Below are 19632 nucleotides of genomic sequence, written 5' to 3'. Positions count from 1 at the left end.
TTCCTGACCTAAGTAAGCAAGGCTACTCATGGTTACTTTCTAGTACTTAGGAAATCCATAATATAATTTTTTTTTTTTTATATATGATAGAAATTTTATTCTAACTTAATCTAAGTGTATATGTGTGTGAAATTTCCTTCTAGAGACTTGAACCTCGGACCTTACCCTCCACATCCCACAAGCACTTATATTTGTGGAGTGACCACCGCACCAAAGGTGCATAGCGGTTCCATAACATAATTTTATTTAGGAATATTGTGGTATATTTGGATGGCATGATGTGGACATTTGAATTTGGATTTGGGTAATTAAAATACAAATATTTTGTTTGGACAGTTTACAAAAGGTTAAGGATTTGAATTTGATAAATCCACCATTTTATAAGTTTAAAACCATTGAATTTGAAATAACACCTAAAATCAATGTATTTGAAATCAAAGCATTTCAAATCTATTAATTTAAAACCCATATTCAAATTCAAGTCCAAGTTTCCAAACGCAACCATGATGATCTAAATAATTTTTCTCAAAAATATTGTAAACGCTTTAACATTTTATTAGAGCATTGAATGGAGTCTTTCACGCTCTGTCCTCACATGCCTTCTAGTGATATCCTTCACACTAGGACAGCCAGATAAAGCCATGGTGAGCTCAAGTTCATCCTTCAGCATTTGGATAACTTGCCTCACCCCATATTCTCCCTTAGCCGCTAGTCCATAGATAATAGGCCTTCCAATCTGCGATTACATATGTAGATTACAATAAACTTAAGAGAGCAATGATTAACCATAGTTACACTTCTAATTCTTCATATGTGACATGTTTGTTATGACTTATGAGTGTATGTGTAAGTATTGAATTCATCATCAAAGAAACATAAATGGATGGAACAGTTGATATACATAATTAAACATAAAAGGATGGAACAGTTGGTATACATAGTTAAACCTATTAGTTTAAGTTTTCGGGTTAAGCTTTGTGAAAAAAAAAAAGTTTTTGGCAATCAACGTTGCAACGAGTTCTTGAAGAAAGACCAAAGAGCTTCTTACAGAATTCGATGTGCTCAATGACAATGTCGATGAACAGTCAAATCGGTTTGTGAGAGCATGAGAAGGAGGCTGAGATGACCAGGAAATCAAATATTCGATTGGCATCTAACTCCACCCTTGACAACAAGTTTATTTTGTTTTGTGTAAAGAAAACAAAGAGATAAAGATAAAGAACACATGAAATTAACGTGGTTCAACCTTTCCCTCCCTCACTATCCCTCCACCCCCCAAAAGAAAAAAAAAGCACGTTAGACAGATTTATTGGTTTAGGGGCCACTCAAGCAGTAAGTTGAAAAAGATGACTGGCAATTCCATTAGCTCAGTATGATAGAGCTGCATCTCTAAAAACCATCAGTTGGATGTAGAGACATCTATTGACACTTTGAAACTCACACAATGGCAGTAAAACGAGTGCATGACAGCAAAATAGTTAAGCAATTACATTGCGGCGGGCGGAGCTATGTTGTCAAAATTTTGATTTCTTCTACTGTTTGGCTATGAGTCTGATAGCCAAAAAAAAAAAAAAAGGCTATGGCCCCTAGAAAATAATGACCGGCCTCCCCAATTCTTTCTAGGATCTCTACTTAGTCCAATAGATAACCCAAAGTCCTCAAATAAAATACTAGTTAGCTCTCCCAATTGTCCAAATGATTTGCTGTCAATCCAAATATCTAATAGACAATAATCCACACCCTCAAAATATCATCTTTTACCACTTATTTTCAAACAAAAATTTACTCTATTTTTTTTTTTTTTCATCATTCTCAATCTCAAGAAGCCACCTACGAGATTCTCAAAGAAAATAGAAGTAATCACTACTACTTTTTCTCCTCCTGATACAAGCCTACACTGCCTCATGTTTCTTTACTCTCATTGTTGATTGCTCTAAACACATTAACTCTCTTCTCAATAAGGGTAGAAATCAAATAAACTCCTTTCATCTAAAAAAATTATATCTATTTGCTTTCAGTTCCAGCTTCTTCTTGTGTCTCAGTATTTCAGGTTTGTTTCTTTCTTCAACATCATATAGGCATTTAGATTTATGCTTTTTATATATATGATAATGGTCATTTAGTTTTATGAATATGCATTGTTTATTAAGTTGTTCAATTTGTTGTATTGCTATACGATAATATATTATATCTCTCTCCATATCATCATTTTTTTTTTTTAAATTTGAAATTAGGAGCTGAATAATTCATTAAAAAATAAGAAAATTTTCAGTGTTATGGATAATGATGGGTTGATGGTGCTTAAAATAAAAGTATGCCAATTTTTGTATATGTGTATGGTAAAATAGACTACCTTTTGTACTTCCATTAATATTTAAGAATATGACAATATATCAAAGTTGATCATTTTTTATTTATAAATTTATGAATTATGATTTTTCTATCAATATTGCAATTTGGCCCCCCAAGTACGAATTCCTGGCTACGCCCCTGTGACATTGCCAACATTGCATATGAAATAAATAAGATGTTTGCAGAATTAAATAGTTTGTGTTGGAGAGCTTACAAGGACGGCTTGTGCACCAAGGGCTAATGCCTTGAAGACATCTGTTCCTCGCCGCACTCCTCCATCAAAGAAAACAGGAATTCTCCCTCCAACAGCTTGAACCACCTGGAATCAAAAGGTACAACAATATCATCAGACATGTGACTAACCTTGCTGATTAAACTTTCCTTCCCAATGAGCATTATGTTCTGTATACTAGTAACAAAACATGAATCCAAAAAAAACAAGTCCTGTGCAGGAATGCATGAGCATTTACATTTTCTGTATTGAAATGCTAATAATTCCTACAAATTGTTATGTTGAGGATGTCTTGCTATGAAATAACCACCTGCAAGCTTTCCCTATATATATATAAAAGCAGAAAGATGCAGTGTGTCTGCAACTAAAACCCAATATCCGTGTCTTAAACACCAACAAACTAATTGAGTAGAGAGGAGAGACAGTCTTTCTTTTGCTAAACAGTAGAGATAGAGCCCCACCTCTTCCAGAACAGTAATAGTAGCAGGAGCATAATCAAGCTGGCGACCACCATGGTTGGAGACAACAATCCCAGCAACACCTACTTTTACAGCCTTTATTGCTGCCAATAGTAATGCATCAAATGTTAAGGATGTTTGAATAATGAACTGGAATCTGAAATGAAAACAATGTTATGACTTTCAGGGATCTGAGTATTTAAAGGATTTATAAAAAAATAAAGAGAGGGTTGAGGATAATAAGAAAATAAAGACTACTTGGTTAGTATGATTAGCAGTGCTCGGTGCTCCTATACTTGAATTTCCAAAGAAAAAAAAAATGATTTTAAAGAGTTTCCTATATAAGTATAATCATTAAATAAAAAGAAATAGAATCTTAGAATGGAGAAGTTAAGACTTTCAATTGGTATAATAAATAAGAACTGAAAGTTTCACTCAAAGGCAGAGAAGGGTCTTCCTTTTTTGTGATTAAAGGGAAGTAGTGTGGGGGAGATGAAGTGAAGAGACGTGACCGTCACAAGTAGAGCTATCTTACCATCTTCACGAGTAAGTAGTCCCTTGATAAGGATTGGCATGTTTGTAATTGTACTTAACCATTCTATGTCCTGCAGATGTTATGATGCACTAATTAAACCATGGTTCAAGAGTGCACCCCAGCCAACACTATTAAAGAGTACAAAATATGTCCTTTACAGTAGTTGTAGTATCTTTCAGATATTTCATATTTGCATTTATCTAATAACTTATGGCATGTCTTTTTTTCCCACCCATTAAATGTCTTATCCCTAATCAATCATAGGTCCCTGACATGAAACTATGAGACTTTGCCAACTAAGCAGAATGGAATCTTTGTAATTGACACAACTAATCTTTTCTGACATATTTCAACAAGCATAACACTAGCAAATCATAATATTTTCTCGTATATACCTTCCAACAAAAGGAAGCATCCTTCGTCTCTTTTGCAACAGCTGCTAAATTTGAACCATTATCCTGCAAAAGTTTAGTTTTGGAATTGTTGTAATTACTAACTTTAGTCTATGAGTTTAAATAATCACAACACTTCCAGAGTACATGATAGACATAAAATAATTTGCATCTCATATCTTATGTCATGTCTTTTCCCCACCCATAAACCTCCCTATCCCTAATCAGTCCTATATCCCTGTTATGGAAACCATGAGACGTTGCTAGCTAACCTATTGCAAAATATTTACTGGTCCTTCATAATTGACATATCGAACCTTTCCTGACACATTAAAACAAGCATATCAGAAGGTAATAACATAGTGCTGGTTTATACCTTCCACCAAAAGGAAGCATCCTTTGTCTCTTTGGTAAAAGCTTCTAAATCTTGCAATAGATTAATTTTGGAATAATTGTAACAATTTTAGTCTATGAGTTTGAATAACCAATAGCACTTCTACAATACAATTTTAGCAATAGTATTTGTAAAATATTATGAATTTCTGTTTGATTGTGGTCAGAAGGGTCCCGAGGACAGAAATACATGATAGAGATATTTCTCTATTACATTCTTAACAATTTAAATGCTAGTTTGGGCAAAAGCAGACAAAGATGCCATATCCCACATACTGATAATTGGTGAGGTAGTGACATGTGAATCACAGATAAGAATGTTAATCCATTTATGATAGACAATTAGACATAGGACACTCCATGCATGTTTGAGATTCACTCATTCGTGTACCTTGTACTTTGAATTTATTCATATTGATAAATGGTATTGCTGCATAAGAACTGATCACTTGTTTCTTTACAGATTAATGGAGATTTTTTTGCCTTATCAAAGGAAAATATGATATGATACTGTTAAAGCAACGTATTTTTTCAAAGAAGATATTAGACACCTTGGAAGAAGAACCGCTTCATTCTAAGCTTAGCTGTTAAATTTAGATTCAAAAGTACAGAAATATTCCACTCACAGAAGAAGCTTCAAGTGATAAGAAACGCTCTGTATTCTTCAGTTTAGGTAAAGTCATTCTGCAGAAATTATCAAAATTGTGTTTCAAATGAGATGAATAAGACATAGCTCATTGCATAGAGTTCAAATTCGTGTCCTGTCTCCTTTTTAAAAGCAGTTTATGCCAAACTTTTCTGGAAATCAAATTAATTGTGCTTGCACACAGAAGGAAAAGGAGTGAGATGATATTTCACTTGTTCTTTATGTCTGCCTCCTTTCGTCCAACTCTGGGAGAATCAGCAGTCAGGACAAGAGCCTTGTATCCATTTCTCTCTGCTCTCTGCACCAACAGAGCTGATAAATCTCGCCTCTTGTATACCTATTCGTAAAGGGTAATCAAATTTCAGTGTGTGTTTACCAAAATAATAATAATAATAATAACACATAAGGAACAGATAACAACAAAAATTGGAATAATAAGAGATCAAGAAGAATACAATACATATATTTGAAAGAACCGAACAGCATTGCAGCTGGAAGCAACCTCCTCCAAAGTGCAAGAAGATGTGAAGGATAGAGCCTGCAGTAAAAGATAACTTAGTCTGCAACACATTTTGTAAGTATGACAAATTCGTTGTATTAATACCATTATAGTTTTACATGCCGCGGCTGCTCTGGCTGTAACAACTTCTCCTGAAACAAATAGCAAGTAATATGAGCATTTGGCAGGGGGAAAGGAATCTCAACCAAAGTCTTTTTTAGAGGACTTTAGACCTTCAGGGTGTGCCAACTTATGCAAGGAAGTTGGAGCTATCAGAATGGGCGCCGATATATTGTACCCCAATACATAAGTTGACAAATCTATTCTACTGACATCCACAAGAACTCTAGGCCGAATCCTGAGAAAGCAATGAAAACTGATTGGGAAAATGCCATAACCCACTTTGCCCTATTAAGACTAGCACATTACATGATTCTACGAAATGCTTCCATGTTCTCTTCTAGCGTGTACTGATCCTCAGCTCCCCCAGCATAGAAGTCATAATACATTTTTGGAAGGGCTTGCCTAGCCAATTCTTGAAACTCGTTCAAATTAACGGGTTCACCCACCATTGTCCTGGAAACAGACATGAGCATTAGTTTTTGTTTACGTTCTAGTGATCTAGTACTGGATGCAGTCTCAGAAGACTACACCATATAAAGACACTGATTATAATAGGTGCCATACTTGCAAGAATTTCGTAAAATAGGTGATGCTCCTGTTTAGGGCCTCAAAACTTTTGCTTGAAAGAAGTTGCTTATATTATAAGATAACCGCAATCCAGTTTTGAGGCAAAGTTAGGTTTCCCAAGCAACTCAAAATTTCTTGCAGAAAGTAGCACATTCTGGTACTTTTGATTTTTTTTACTTTGTGCATTCTGGTACTTTGATGAACCATAATCAACCCTTGACAAATGTTAGAATATATATACACATATATAATGTCTGTGTCTATGTATGTATAGAGAGAGCTAGTTGCACAGCCTGTAAAATTGCAGTCATAATTGTGATTTCACCATTTTAACTAAAATTGTATTTTCGAAACATGATTTCAGCTTGTGTGCACGTACACATTATTTTTGATAATCATTACTCTCTCTCTCTCTCTCTCTATATATATATATAATTCCTGTAGTGTCTATATCTAGTAGATAATCTACAGAGCAAGGCAGATCTAAAAGATTGAACATAGCACTAAAATAAGTAGCATCCAACCAACTGAAAGCCAAAAAGTAGTTCAAAACCAATAAAAAGCATGATGACCCATTAAAGTATTACAACCATTTATTCCTTCGAGCTCAAAAGATGTTCAAGTAAGTTGATCAAGATCAAAGATAAGCAGCACATACATACCAACGAGAACTGGGAAAGCACTGTAGTAATACTGTAATAGATAGAGTCTGAACAATTGCTGCAAGTTTCAGGCAATGATTTTTTGACTATAAAGTTTATATTAGAGGGGAGTAAGAGCAACGATCAGAATATTCCCAGCTGGCCAATCAGATTTGTCAATAAAAGTCCAACTCAACTCCTGGCGGCTCTAGAAATTTAAATTATACAATATTTAATGAAAAAGATAGTTATATTTTATTATCAACACTGTAAGTTATATCTCTTTCAATATTTTAGTTAAATAATTTTTTTTTGGAATTTTCTTTTTGTTTGTAAAGACCCAATATATTGTTAAAAAGACTAAAGTTTGACTACAAACTTATTATAGGTTAAAACTACAACTTTCACTAAACAAATTAACATGACTACATATTTTGAAAATCTAACCGTTGAATTATATGATTTTTTTTATATTTTTAAAACACATGTCAAGTTTCATGTCAATCGGATGTTATTTACTATTTGATCCATAAACTTATTTTTTGCGTATAATTTTAGACTACAAAAACTCGAAAATTAAACATTTGATTGATGACATAAGTTATTTATTTTTAATTTTCTTGAAGTTTTGCAAGTATTGAGGGTATAAGAAAAAAAATGTAATCTTTTTTTTTTTGAGAAAGAAAAAAAAATGTAATCGAATTGTGGAATTGTTAAAATTCATATCCAATGAAAAAAATATTGAGTGGAGTTGTAGTCTTAATCTATAATCAAGTTTGTTGCTAAACTTTGTCCAAAATTTATTTATATTGAACCTTAAAAAAATTTAGAGTGGTCACATTTTTTTTAAGGTAAGAAAAATCATAAAATTTTTAAATTTTATATATAATAATAGTTTTTTTTTCAAGGGTGATCACCCTGACTCTAAAGTAGAGCCACCAGTGACTCCATCCGGGGTCAATAATTTTGTTTCTTTAAAGCACCCCTCCTCAATTATTGAACCTTCATTATTGTCCAAAAGTTTAAGTAGTTCAAAAAAAAGATGATTTTAATTATTTAATTTAATATTTTCCTTTCATGTTTGGCTTTAAGCTGTTGTTATTAAATGAGATCTAACATATGAGAATTTTTTTAATTAAATGTAAGGTGAAGATAGGGTTACATGGTTTGACTTGACGGCTTACGTTTATGGAAAAAATCCTTAATTAGCTACATCTTTGATATTGTCCAAAAGTTTAAGTAGTTCAAAAAAGATGATTTTTATTCAAGGTTAGCATGTAATGTTTGTTCAACAAGAACGTGAACTTAAGCCTCATGAGTCATTACACAAAAAATTATAAACTCATTATCTTTGCTAAAACGTAAGAGCCTGTGGTAGTGAGAATGGTTGATAGCAAGCTAAACAGGCAACCTAATTGCTATTTCACATCTTACTTGGGTAACGAGCTTGATTCACAAGAATAACTGTCACTTTGTATACAATAAAAATGATATAAGTAAAAATAAAAATAAATAAAAAACGATATAAGTAGTGACCTTAAAGTGAAAGTGGTCTTGCACTGTGATCTTCATTTTGAGGTCAATAAATAAATAAGTAAAAAATATATATATATATATATAACTATTTTTTAATACATGATTCCTATATATAAAAGAAAATTGAAACAAGTATATATTTAATATTAACAAAAGAAAAGACAAAAAAAACTATATTTTAATACATGATTCCTCATCCAACGTGAAAGAATAAAAACAAAACGACAAACAAACATTAGAGGAAACAAAGAACCAAATATAGAAATTATTAAATCGTGCATACAGCAACAATTTTAACTTTTAAGGGAAGTAAGACTACTTAATGACTTAATCATGGCCGGCTTGAGATATTTTGTAGCCTAAGGCAACAGTGTTCAATGGGGCCTCTTTTTATATAATTTAATAAGTCAATTGAAGTAATTTTCATTTATTGGCAAAAAAAAATAATTTAAAACTTGTTCTATCAAAAAATCTAAACCGTTTATTGGAGTATCAAAATATTATATATATATATATATATATATATATATAAAATAATGATAAAAGAAAAAATATAGCTCTCTCCAGTCTTCATTGTTCACATTACCCTAAAATTGTAGCAGCATTCACCTAGCTAATGTGATGTAATAAAAGAGGAAAAGTAAAAAAAATAAACATTTTTTATGTACATCATGTGGGTGATGTGATAAGTTTAGAAAAAAAATATTAAAAATACTAAAACACTTGACTGAATAATGACTAGAAATAAAAGGGTAAGGGAGTGCCTTGATAGAGCATTCTTATCAGGTGTGCCAAATGTGCCAAATGCCAAATATTTGGCACATTTGACACACCAAACACAAAAACAAGTCCTCATCAGCCGTTCCAAATCTCAAAAAATTTGACACATATCTACAGTATCGTCTCAAATATGAGACGGTACGAACAACAATACCAAACACTGTTTGGCTTATTTAATTAGTTTTTTCTCTCTCCTCCATCATTTGTCTCTCTCTGTCTGCAACTCGTCTCTCTCTCTCTCTGTCTGGCATTCTCATCGCCGTCTCGCCACGCCGATCTCACCACGTCGAGAGACAGAGACCGCCCAGGCTCGCCACTGATCATTGACCCACTTTGTGACGAAGAGGAACTCCAGTGTGAAGGACACGGTGGTCGGAAGTGAAAACTTCCATCAGCGACGGCGACAGAGACGGTTGTCCTGATCTGATTGTCGCTCTTGAAAGGTAACAAACACTGAAGGAGGAGAGAAAAAAAAAAGGGTCTGTGCCGATTCAATTTATGATTTTAGTGTAAATTGTAATTAATTTTATAATTGATTTGGTGGATTTGGGATGTGGTTTGTTTAATTTGGTGGATGTGGGTTTGTGTCGGTGGTAGATATGGGTTTGTGCCAATGGTGAGTTTGGGTTTGTGCCGATCTCTCTGGTTGTTTTATTTATTTATTTAATTTTTTTGAGGCAGCGTTGGTGGATGTGGGTTTGTGCCAATCTCTTTGGTTGTGTGTTTTTTTTTTTTTTTTTTGAGGCGGCGTTGGTGGATGTGGGTTTGTGCCGATGGTGGCCGTCGGTGTTTGTGCCGGTGGTGGCCATTGGTGATGATGATGATGATAGTGATAGGGATAGGGATGAGGTAATATATTATTTTAATGTGTAGTCAATATTATTTTAATGTATAAAATTGAAGTATAGAACATCTGATAAATGGTATGTTGTAAAATGATGTGCTAAAATGATAAAGTGAGTTTTTGGTGTGTCAAAATGGCATTTTTTATGAAAGAGCTGATGAGAATGCTCTGTGAAGCTACTTTTCAATTTGTGGATTCTGTTTTGTCTTCTACCACTGACATGAGAAAAAAAAATTTTAGGAGAAAAAAGAAATAGACTGAGAGCTTAACACAAATCTAAAAGATTTTTTAGAACTAAACCTGAAGGGAGAAAGATCAGAACCACAACAAATTTCAAGCTGTTATAGAGAATTTAAATGGAGAGAATGCGAAGTTTCTAGCAATGAGTATAAAAGTCTAAGGTTTGAGATTGATTTTTTTTGGGTCTTTTGTTTTTAGTTTTTCTCTGTTGAGTTGTTGAGAGAGAAAGAAAGATTTTTCTTTTTGTGTTTTGTGAGACTGAGTTGTACACTCTAATTAAAACCGTCAACAGAACAACTCACGAAGAGATTTTTTTTTTTTTCTATTTTTTCTTTGATATAAATGAGAGATTATCAGTTCTCCTGCATAGCCCACATTTTTATTTTATTTTATGTTTTTTCTTTGATAAAAAAAATTATTTATATGCATTAATTAATATTTGGAGCTTAATTAATACTTTTACTCATAAAGAAATAATTTTATTGGTTTAAATTTAGGGTCCTTATTTCACTTGGGGTTTTAGGCAATTACATCAATTACATTTAAGGTAGAGCCGACCTTGGACTTAATACAATGCTACGTTAAAGACACCTTTTTTGTGATGTGCTCATTAGTCCTTCATAGGTTATTAGGTTGTCACTAGTTAGCATAGGATATTATTGAACAAAATCCATATTCATTGGTTTGGGAGCCAATAATCTATATCTATATAATATCTAAAAGCTAAAGTGTAGCATTTTTTATTGTTGTTTTTGTTGAGCCACATTAATATGGTATTTTTGTCCAATTTGTTCCATTTTGGTCCTTTTGGTCCAATTTGGTCATTTCAGTCTACTTCAATCCAGTTCAGTCATTTTGGTCCACTTTAGTGATGCTTTGTAAAGATAGCTTTGTGTAGAAAGAGGAGCCGCTACAATTATGTCACATTCTTAATGTCATGTTGGATTGTTGGTAGGTTATTGCTAAAATTAAAATTTTCTAATGTTATTAAAATCTTGTATTTTTTTCTTCTAATATAAGTGATGGATTTACTTATATATGCATTTCTCCCCAAAAAAAAAAAACTTATATATGCTTTCTCTTTACACCATTCAAAATGTATAGATAATGAACTATTTGTAAAAAGTACTAGAAGCAGATTTCAACCATACATTACATTATTTACAAAATATCTTGCTTTAATAATAATTGAATGTAACATGTATTATATTTCCTTGAAAAAAGAAAAAAAAACTTACAAAATTTAAAAAACATTCAAATAATAAATATAAATAGCTTAATTTAGAAAATCTAATATATGTTGTATCAACTATCCTTTGTTAGAAAATAATCAAATCATTTTAAGAAGGGTTTGGAACTAATGCTTATAAATCTCATATACTATTTTCATTATTCACTTAATAAAAAAAAATTGTTATTTATTATTTTTTTTTTTTGCATCGCGCTGGTTGGCAACTAATTTTTCGGTTTTTCCTTAAAACCCATTTAGTATGCAGGATAATGAAACTGCTTAGGCCTTTTCAATGCTTTCTCATTTATGTCTCCATATGTTTCATTCCCACTTTTTTCACTTGACTATCTACTTATACCATTACACTAGCAATATCATAACTTGGTATCACAAAAGCTCTCCTACTAAAATTTACATTTAAAGCTCTACTTCCCACAGCAATGCCAAATGAAAACTATATAGTCCAAAACAGTTAGCAGATGCATTATGCAATCATCATACAATTTTCCTTCACTTGCAAATCTGGTGCATATTATAGTCCTAACTTTTTGTAACACAGTGAAAGAACAAATTTATACAAGGAAGCAAAGTAAATTTTCTTTCCAGTTCCAGCAATTTGGTCTTGCCATGATGCTTGCCACTGCTTGTCATAGAAGGTAGCCTCATCACACTGATGACTGTCACAAAGAGTCCTGCCTTGCATATGAAATTGCCAGTTTGGCCTACCACATCAAGACCCGTTAATGCATCTACTAAGTATGCCATAAAGAATCCTACCATTGCAGCTCGACCTACAAGAAGATACAAGAGAGAGGTGTAATGCAAAGAAGTTTTCAGAATAATGGTTAAAATTTTCATTCTATAATAGTTTATGCTTTTGAGACAAGTGGTAATTTATCATATGGTCTTGAATTCGAATCCTATTTCACTCAACCTCCCATTTAAAAGGTTTAAAATCTCACTTATTGAGTCTTACTTATTAGTGGATTTGGGCTCACACGTGAGAGGTGTTAGAATAATGATTGACTAAATTCATCATTTTCTAAAAAAATTGAAACTTTTAAGATAAGTGGTAATTTATCAGAAGTGAATTGAAAAGTAGAAGGCTAGAGGTGCTAGAAGTTTTGTAGTAACCATTTATCAGCTTGGCTTCTAGGAGATAGGACCTCATGAGCCATGCCCACCAAGGTATGATGGAAATCCTAAAGAGCACTGGATCTTGGTTTGTGGCTGCTTCTGAATGCAACTCAAGAAACTTCCTCCTCCTTGCTTCTACAAGACCAACATAGATGAATCATACAAAATGTTTAGAGATATTTTTTGTTGAACTTGAGCTTAGGCTAATTGTTTATCAAGTAATAATTATCACATACTCGCTATTACACACTCACCATATACACAATGTCATGTGCACTAAAAACACAATTTTAAGTAGCGTGTAATAGCAAGTGTGTAACAAGATTTTCCCTTGTTTATTAACCTTTGCAGCCTGTTAATGATATGGAAAATTTATAATTGAAGTTCAGGATTCCAGGTCAATGCAGGTATATATGACTGTTATTACCCACCGGTTTACAAGGACTTTATCTTTCAATATTCACTAATATAATCTTTCAGCAAGGATTTGCAGCATTTTAGAGAATAGAACCACCGGATGCTTATAAAATCACAGTTCAAACCCATATTCTATAGCATTTCCCTTACCTTCTAAAGGGTTTTAATGAGAGAGGAAGAGGTTTGCTTGGTAAAAGAAAAAGCTTTCAATTCGAAAAGCATAGCATCATTTACTTGTGGACTTGATTTGTATGGGGTGTTTGCAATATTTATGTAAAACAGAATATTACAGGACAACTCAAAATTGTAATGTTGCCAAACATATTTGAGAAGAAGAGGTTGTGACAATTTTCTTTGTGACTAGTGTAGCCTTCCTTGCCATAATGGATGTCAAACAATGAGTGAAGTCTGTGAACAATTTTAGTCTCTAGTGTTTTTTATGAAGAATAATTTTTACTTGTGAACCTCAGAGAGGAAGAGAGAAGCTGTACCTGCAACAATGACACCATCCCAGTCTATCTTCCCATCATGAACAAACATATTAAGATCCCATGTACCATTCTTCCATCGCTCATCGACAACTTTGGACCACAAGGTCCGGTGTCCGTGTCTGAACCATGCTCCATCTCATCTTTGGCGTTGTTTGATTGGTCTTCCTTAAGCTCTTGTTTTGGCCTATATCTTCATATCTAGTATCTTACGTTCTTATTTTATTGTTTAAATTGGTCTAGATAGAGAGTATGGAAGAAGCCCATGCTTTGAAGTATAAAAGATTATCTTCCCTCCCCTGTTTCTGTCAGTGAAATTATGGGCAAGGTATTCTCTTTACATGTGAATTTTCAGACTTCAAGTAATTGACGGAATTGGCAATATCTGGTACATTGGTATGTATGACTTTAGTGAAAGTATGAACAAGTTGCTTCCTTTATCAGGTATGAAACTACTTGCATTTATTCCCTGATTAGTTGCCACAAGTAAGACTAAATGGGATGGTGTTGATGGCTTGACGGCACATCGTTAATCTCAACCCTTAAAAAAGGTGAAAAAAGGTAAAGCGATAAAAAGTTAAAGAAAGGTGATAGAACTATAATATTTTCACAACAAATCATAAGTGGTTAGTTGTTATTGGTATTACACCCAGTGGGTATTGCATTGGATCTCAGTCCGATAACAAAGTTCAGTGTTCAAAAATCTCGAAACTTCAAAAGCTATGGCAAATGATTCGTTAATCCAACAAGTACAGAGCCTGACAATCAATCAACTAGAGCATATATTATTCGCCATTAAAAGTGCAGATATGATTAGACTTTTTGGAAAATCAAGAACCATAAGTAGTGGCTGAAGGCCAAACTTAAATTAATCTGTTGATTTCAAATGGAATATGCAAGTAACAACAATAACAATGACTAACACATCTTCAGCAGACAAATTGCTGGTAATAATTTTCTATTGTCTAACAAATCTGTTAGATAGCGGGGTGTAAGAATAGCTTCCAAGCTTACTTTCTTCAGCTGTGAATAGGGATAAGGTTGAAGATGAATGAGAAATGGAAAAAACAGAAGACTGAAAAGAAGAAATTTATGCTTCCCAACCCCTTAAGACGGTGGAACGTGCAACCCGGTTTACCCCCAGTGTAAAAGCACCCATCCGGAGATTACAATCGTGTGATTTGCACATATTCTTGACATTTTGAAAACCTCGAGTCATGTACCTCTTAAGCTCCCTATTTACCTTCTCTTCATCCCACATAAAACCTTGAATATTCTGCAAAATAATCAAATTGCATCATGTAACAGTCCTTAAATGTAACGAATCTATTTGAGCATATGACATCCATTGCACATATGTCATAGATTTCATAGGGAGAAAATATCTGTTTTGTTACCTGAACCCACTCAAAATAGCTAACAGTCACACCCCCAGCATTTGCATATATGTCGGGGAGTATTAAAACTCCCTTCTTACATAGAATCTGCAATAACATAATCTCATGCATCAGAATTCTATAACTTTTCATCACATGAATGTCCTAAAAACCCAAAATGCAACTTTACCTCGTCTGCATCTGGATCAGTTGGATGATTTGCAGCCTCTATAATGTACTTAGCTTTCACCTCTGCAGCATTTTCCCTTCAAAGGATGAATGAAAATTTTTAGGCAAAAGGATTTTGGATGTGATAAATCAGATGATTAAACTAGAAACATATCCTCTTTTATTTTCCCACAAAACATTGCAAAAGCTGAAATCAATTCTAATCAGCAACAATATTTCAACTCTCAAAGCACTATCAGTTATGAAGTAGTTTTTAAGGAGGGCATAAGATATCAGATGAACTATATGGATAGTTTCATTTCTTTTCTTTTTTTCTTTTTCCCCAAATAAAATAGCAACTACACAATGTACTATTACCTAACATTTGATATAGTTTGGTACCATACAAATGGAAGAAATCTGAGTCCTGACTAAAGAAAAAGATATGGGTGATGAACATAAATAACATAAAAATCAACTAAAACTCAATTGAACTACGTTAAATAATGTTAAAGTGAAGGACAAATGAAGCTTTAATGGATAATCTGCACTTGCATGCATTCTCACGCACACCAAATGAAGTATTAGCATAACATTAATCCCAATGTTCTCTTGTCATATGAAATATCGTCAGTTTCTTAAATAATTAGAGGGTTGTCTCCTGTCACTGACATTGGAGAAGTAACAGTGTCCTTTAAAAAATAAACTATCAATATGCACTACTATTAAAGAAATAAAAAGATAGGAAAGAATTTCTTGCACAAGGTCCTAACCTGTTCAGAACTCCACCAAGAGCACATGGGATGAGAACATCACATTCATGTACAAGCAGTTCGTGAGCATCCATGGCATCTCCACCATTGAAATCTTTTAAACTGCCAGTTCTTTCTTTATACTTAAGCAATTCCTTTATATCAATTCCACTTGGGTTCTTAACTGCACCAGTGATGTCACTCACTGCGATGACTTTACCACCTTTCTCATGAATCAGCCTTGCCACCCAGGAACCCACATTTCCAAATCCCTATAAATTTACAAGTTTAGAAATATATGAAAAAATTTCAACTATGAAGGCATTTTAACTATTATAAGCAGACAAATAATGTACAAATCTACCTGAATAGCAAATGTCAAATCCTTGATTGACTTCCCATGCTCAGCAAGTAATGCTTCTGTAGCATATACAACACCACGCCCAGTTGCAGCCTCTCTACCCAGTGATCCACCAAGATCCTAAAACCACAATTATAAACATATGAGAGAGAGAGAGAGAGAGAGAGAGAGAGAGAGTGGTTTATCTCTGATAAATTTCAACAGCATCTATTCCAAATTTAACAAACAGATTACTTCTTTTTAGTCTCAGTACTTACTATGGGCTTTCCTGTCACAATAGCTGGTGAGTGACCATGAAATTTTGAGTACTCATCCAAAATCCATGCCATAGTCTACACAAATAGTTTTTTGATGTGTAAGAGTGAAGGGTAATCAGCTCCTGTAAGAATAGTTATGGAAAAGATAGAATCATAAAAAAAAATCAGCAGGGCTTTCATAAAACCTGAGCATTGGTGCCCATGTCTGGCGCAGGAACATCAGTATGAATTCCGATGAGGTCATGAATTTTCTGAGTAAAGACCCGGGTAAGACGCTCCAACTCGCTCTTGCTTAAGTCCTTTGGGTTGCATCCAATCCCACCCTTTGCTCCACCATATGGAATGTCTACCACAGCAGTCTTCCAAGTCATTAGTTGAGCCAGTGCATTCACTTCATCAGGGTCAACCTTTTTAAAACAAGCTTATCATTAGTCCACAGAAAGAATTCTCTGTTTGTGTAAATCTAGAAGATCAGTACAATCATTTATTCTGAAAAAAAATTCCTCAGGGATTGCAGATACATCTGGAGGTTACTTCCAGAAGAATGATACACGAATCTTATAACCTTTTCAATAGAATTCTAAAGTTCTAGTTTTAAAAATCTCTAGCTATTTAGTTTACTACCAAATCCCTTAAGGGATCAGTAACTGCCAAACTTTCTGCAGAAGTTAAAAACTTTGAAGATGATTAAGGATTGTGTTTGATCCAACAACTTTTTTTTTCTTCTAATGATAAAAAATTATTAAATAATTGCTCTTGCACCACATATGTTTCAAGAGAATGAAAATAAACCACAATGACAATTTTCTTTTCTGCTAGGTAAAACTCTTGGGGGGATTTGACCACCAAACATGCCCTTCCACTAGGGAGGGAAGTGCCAATTGGCATAAAGAAATGCCATTGGCAACCACAATAACATTTAAAACCAAACAAAAGACAACTTTCAACTTTATATATGGCATATTTATATAAAGCCACAGCTGTAAACATACTGTTTGTGCAGTACAATAATCGATGAACAATATCTCTTATATTGAGATACAAATCCTTTGTCTCATATTTTGTGTTCCATCTAATTACTTCAATCCTAATTTAAAATAGCAGTGGTCCAAGCTATGCATTAAACCCAGAAAATCATCCTACTTCATTTAATCAACATTTGATTTCAAAGGCAGAGCTTATAGAATAAGACATATTTTGTAAATCTACACGTTCTCCTAGTTCCTCAAGAAACCCAACTGATGTTTGTATCCAAATTATGATTCTCTAAAAGAAAAAAAGAAAAAAAAAAGTGGCAAAATTATAGACATTCCATCAACTGTTTAGCTAGACCAAGATAACCTTTGATAGCAAACTACAAAAGCAAAATTCTTCCAAGACATCAACCTTGTTATCAGATAATAATAATAAGGGGGGTCTTTACTAAAATTATAACATAATGATTAGTGACAAACTTAGCGGAGTCAATTTTACTTTTACCCCCATCAATTTCTACATTATTTAGTAGTGTTTATTACGCACAAACAGTTTTACAAAGTTTTACACACATCTAATAAGGCAACTGAAAAGTTTAACCCTACCAAATTTGTAATCACCCCATCCACTAAACCTCCATTCTATTAGCATAATGCATCCAAAAAGTGGGGTTTTAACTTTAATGTCATGGTTTATTACTTTATTCCAAAGGACCCCTACATCAAACTATAGAGTTTGAAAAAACAAATTCTGAAAAGGACCCAAAATCCAAAAACCCGGAAAACCCAAATAGCAAGATCCATTGAATGAGCAAAAGATTAAAAAACAATAACAAGTCAACATCAATATCCAATGGAAACAAACAAAAATACCGACACAAGAAGAAAGTTTGAACAGAAACCAAAAAAAAGTGAGAACACAGACCTCAGGATGATATCTGATCCCTCCCTTCATGGGCCCACGTGCATTGTCATGTTGTACTCTGAACCCAACGTACGATACCAGACTCCCATCATCCTTGGGGATCGTGCACTCCACCTAACCATAACCAAAAACACACACACACACAGCTGTTAAAATTTTTGGGAAAACAAACAATACCCATGAACTGAAATAAAAAATTAAATTTCTCCGAACCTTGATCTCCCTGAATGGGATCAAGAGGCTCTTTTCAATCTTTGAGTCCAGCCCAAGTAAACGTGAAGCATGGCGAAAATTACGGTTGGTTGCGGCTAGAGCGTTCATTGTTGGATAGGTAGAAAATTTGAGAGGAGAGGAAGAAGAAAGAAAAGGCTAGGAAAGAAAGAAAGGAGAGGAGTTATAGTGATAGAGTAAACGAAGGAAATTTGTACTGGAAAGAATGAATGTGTGTGAGTGTGTAATGTGGGAACATAGAGAAATATATATATAGAAAGATATATTGGGAAGGAAAAGTGTAGAGACTAGTTCAATGGGTGTGCGTGTGTAGTTGGTGAGTGGTCAAGGAGTTTAAGAGAGAGAGGAAAAGCTAAATATGGTGACTAATACTTGTTGGATGATGTTGCCATAGACTACCAAGTTGGATCATTATCAAGATAATTTTTCCACATTACAATAATACCCTTGTCCTAAACTTTTTTTTTTCTTTTAAATTTTTATTGGGTATGTTTTGTTATGTCTTAAAAAAGAAAATTTATACGAGAAATCCTAAACACAATCTTTAAAAAAAAAAAAAAAAAAAAAACCCTTCAACATTTACTGTCCTTGTCAATCATAATTTTAACACTTTTATTTTTACTCTCTTTGCATATGGGTCCCTTATAGAGGCACAACATTAGTTACGGATCTAGGAATTTTGTTCAGGGTCTTTCTTAAAAAGCATAAATTACATAATTTTATTTCTTTTTAGCCTTTAGGTAATTAGGTTTGATTCAATGTCATTAATTTCATTCCGTTCTGCCCATAATGGCTAGAAAATAGCGTGCTGGTAAACAAACCGCAACAGTAACCCACCCTATTCCACTTTGGAAAAAATTTCGGGTTATTCCGGTCTATTTCGGGGTGTTTCAGTAAATACCGGCTGAAATTCAAGATTAGGCCGGCATGAAGTTTGTGCTTAAAAAAAAAATTGTTCTAAAATCCAAAACAAATTTGCGTTCTATAAACCAAAAAACCTCAAAAGGAGAAAAATGAAAAGAAAAAAAATGAACAAAGGTACCTATATAGCTAAAAAAAAAAATCATATTGAGAAAT

General features: G+C 33.5%; 3 protein-coding genes across 5 annotated transcripts; all 3 read right to left on the bottom strand.

The window, feature by feature from the left end:
• Positions 1-244: 244 nt before the first annotated feature.
• LOC115959305 (peroxisomal (S)-2-hydroxy-acid oxidase GLO3-like) lies at positions 245-6989 on the bottom strand. 3 transcript variants are annotated; one of them, XM_031077660.1, is made up of 12 exons: positions 6860-6989; positions 5937-6083; positions 5741-5865; positions 5613-5659; positions 5469-5546; positions 5221-5345; positions 4989-5046; positions 3973-4035; positions 3578-3647; positions 3046-3146; positions 2567-2671; positions 245-736 (listed from the first exon to the last, which is right to left on the bottom strand). In XM_031077660.1, exons 2-12 carry the CDS (start codon positions 6077-6079, stop codon positions 557-559), a joined length of 1095 nt encoding a protein of 364 aa, XP_030933520.1. In that variant the 5' UTR covers positions 6080-6083; positions 6860-6989; the 3' UTR covers positions 245-556. The 3 variants fall into 3 exon arrangements, with proteins under 3 accessions (XP_030933520.1, XP_030933519.1, XP_030933518.1); XM_031077659.1 differs by having other exon boundaries at positions 471-736; positions 6856-6924; XM_031077658.1 differs by lacking the exon at positions 6860-6989 and adding an exon at positions 6195-6345 and having other exon boundaries at positions 471-736; positions 5464-5568.
• A 4861-nt stretch (positions 6990-11850) lies between these two features.
• On the bottom strand, positions 11851-13905 carry LOC115961504 (light-harvesting complex-like protein 3 isotype 1, chloroplastic). The gene is made up of 4 exons (XM_031080480.1): positions 13883-13905; positions 13515-13633; positions 12604-12741; positions 11851-12260 (listed from the first exon to the last, which is right to left on the bottom strand). Exons 1-4 carry the CDS (start codon positions 13903-13905, stop codon positions 12010-12012), a joined length of 531 nt encoding a protein of 176 aa, XP_030936340.1. The 3' UTR covers positions 11851-12009.
• A 394-nt stretch (positions 13906-14299) lies between these two features.
• Positions 14300-18877, bottom strand: LOC115960977 (glutamate dehydrogenase A). The gene is made up of 9 exons (XM_031080015.1): positions 18538-18877; positions 18325-18438; positions 16611-16832; positions 16426-16500; positions 16172-16288; positions 15829-16079; positions 15078-15153; positions 14909-14995; positions 14300-14787 (listed from the first exon to the last, which is right to left on the bottom strand). The coding sequence occupies exons 1-9, from the start codon at positions 18643-18645 to the stop codon at positions 14602-14604; spliced, it is 1236 nt and encodes a 411-aa protein (XP_030935875.1). The 5' UTR covers positions 18646-18877; the 3' UTR covers positions 14300-14601.
• Between the last annotated feature and the right edge of the window lie 755 nt (positions 18878-19632).

The sequence above is a fragment of the Quercus lobata genome, chromosome 9, assembly GCF_001633185.2.
Source record: "Quercus lobata isolate SW786 chromosome 9, ValleyOak3.0 Primary Assembly, whole genome shotgun sequence".
NCBI classification, from domain to species: domain Eukaryota; kingdom Viridiplantae; phylum Streptophyta; class Magnoliopsida; order Fagales; family Fagaceae; genus Quercus; species Quercus lobata.
The sequence above is the reverse complement of the archived record's forward strand: the minus strand, read 5'-3'. Positions and strand labels throughout refer to the sequence as shown.